The sequence below is a fragment of the Oncorhynchus keta genome, unplaced genomic scaffold (genome assembly GCF_023373465.1).
Source record: "Oncorhynchus keta strain PuntledgeMale-10-30-2019 unplaced genomic scaffold, Oket_V2 Un_contig_19263_pilon_pilon, whole genome shotgun sequence".
Taxonomy (NCBI): Eukaryota; Metazoa; Chordata; class Actinopteri; order Salmoniformes; family Salmonidae; genus Oncorhynchus; species Oncorhynchus keta.
The window spans coordinates 37,971-40,126 of NW_026281371.1; the positions used below are offsets into that span (position 1 = coordinate 37,971).

The 2,156-nt window shown below is 42.0% G+C and overlaps 1 protein-coding gene across 1 annotated transcript; it reads left to right on the forward strand.

Moving 5' to 3' along the window:
• Positions 1-739: 739 nt before the first annotated feature.
• On the forward strand, positions 740-1,950 carry LOC127920378 (cilia- and flagella-associated protein 251-like; the record flags this gene model as incomplete). The annotated part of the gene is made up of 3 exons (XM_052504460.1): positions 740-1,253; positions 1,416-1,513; positions 1,772-1,950. Coding segments are annotated over exons 1-3 (506 nt in total), but the record flags the coding sequence as incomplete, so codon positions are not given.
• Between the last annotated feature and the right edge of the window lie 206 nt (positions 1,951-2,156).

Here is a 2,156-nt window from a genome sequence, read left to right on the forward strand (position 1 = left end):
GTTTTTTCTGTTTTTTCACTCTCAAAATCACACTGTTAGTAGACAAACAACAACATTGGATGTTATAAGTCCCCAACAATACTTAAACCACATCAGGAGACCACTTTTGAAGTCTGAGAAAAATAGAAAAACAAATCTTAGATATTTTAATTTATTGGGTGAAGATAACAACAACTTGCAGGCAGTAGGTTCAGAATAACTACGGCAAAAATGAAAACAAATTATATCACCACCCAAAAGGGCACTTCAGAGACAGGAAGGGCAAAGGGGCATCTTTCTCTACACAGGTAGAGTCCTATCTGTCCATGTCACCTTTTCCAAAGTGGGCACTGCTTCATGTGGCAACATCAACACTCACCTAAATAGCCCATATGCCACTGGGTGAGAGAAGTTTTCATTATTTTTGGGCAGCATTATGTGAGGTGTTATTATGTGTTGTTAGTGATGAGCCGTGGTCAATTTAGCTTGGAATATGCCACCTAATCCTGTCTAATGGGCAGGCCAATTCTGGAGGAAAGTATTGGCTGTAAGAAGTAAGAGAACACATAACATCTGGTTGTTTTTAAATTACTTCTTATAACATTGCTTGCCAGAATAGACGTTGTAATGGATTTTTTCCCCCAGTCTGCGTTACCCACTCCAGTCAGCAGGCGGCGATGTGAGTCTTTCGGGTGATGCTTCTTGCGTGACGTATAATCTAGTGGACGGAACAGTAGGCGTCTTCAACAGCGACAAAGGGCTTTCTGATTCACCCATCGCGGTGGTTTGCTAGCAAACATAAAACTGAAACGTTTAAGATCTTTAGACCAATCAAATATTGTGTATATTAATCTTAGTGTTTAGAACATCATACTGTTTACCTATCTACTCGTTCATTTAAACGCAATTTGCTTGTTAAATTAGCAAATGTGTTACATTGGTTCTGCACTAGGCTAATCTCCCGGAGCATGTTTTATTTATTTCACCTTTATTTAACCAGGTAGACTAGTTGAGAACAAGTTCTCTTTTACAACTGCGTACTGGCATGAGCTCACTAAACTTGAAGGAGAAAGAAGCTCCGATGAAAGGAGAGGAAGAAGCTTTCAGAATCAAAGAGGAGGAAGATGCCATAACATTGAAAGAAGAGAATGTAGAGAAAGAAGAGGAAGACCCTTTTAGAGCAAAAGAGGAAGAGGAGGCTATCTCAATAAAACAGGAGGAAGAAAACGTTTTGGGAGTGAAAGAGGAGGAGACTGAAGATCCGATTAACACCAGTGAGTACTGTCTTAAACAGGGGCACAAACTATGCCGTTGTTGAACTAATGTGGGGTTTGAAAGGGGCATTCTACTGAAGTTCTACACTTGAATATGTTGTTCAGTACTGTAGGAATTGTTATCATAAGTTTACCATATTTTTGATGTTCTCATTCACACAGGAGAGAGACATGACTATGGTGGATCCTCTGGGGAGCCTCAACAACATCCTGATGCTGACGAGGAAGAGAAGAGTCTCTCCAGATCAGAACACCAGATGGTACAGCTTGGTCTGGTCTAGCATACAGCTTGGTCTGGTCTAGCATACAGCTTGGTCTGGTCTAGCATACAGCTTGGTCTGGTCTAGCATACAGCTTGGTCTGGTCTAGCATACAGCTTGGTCTGGTCTAGCATACAGCTTGGTCTGGTCTAGCATACAGCTTGCTCTATCTGGGTCTGGGCTGGGTTTCTGTAAAGCACTTTATGACAACAGCATCCATAATGATATGTGTCTGTGTCCCCTCTTTATGGTTACCAGGACAACACTAGCCCTTCCTCCCTCCCGGAGTCCCCGTGTCGTGCCTCTCCCAGTAGCACCTTACTGCTGGGTATGAAGAGGTTGTCTGTGCTGCTGGTGGACTGCAGGAAAACAACAGGGCTGAGTGGAACTGTGAGAGGAGGAGAAGAAGAAGAAAGGATCAGATTTGACACATCAAAGTAAGTGCTGTAGTTTAGTTTGAACAAATACAATAGATCTGCCCACCGGTATCTGTTACCAGGACAACCAGCAGAGTTCTGTTAGTTGACAGGAAGGTAGACTGGTGGATATGGATATTATGAATATCATAACACTGAAAAAGGATTCTGCCAATGAAAGCTTTAGAGAGAAACCAATTAGACCATATAAAACCTTGATGAAAGTT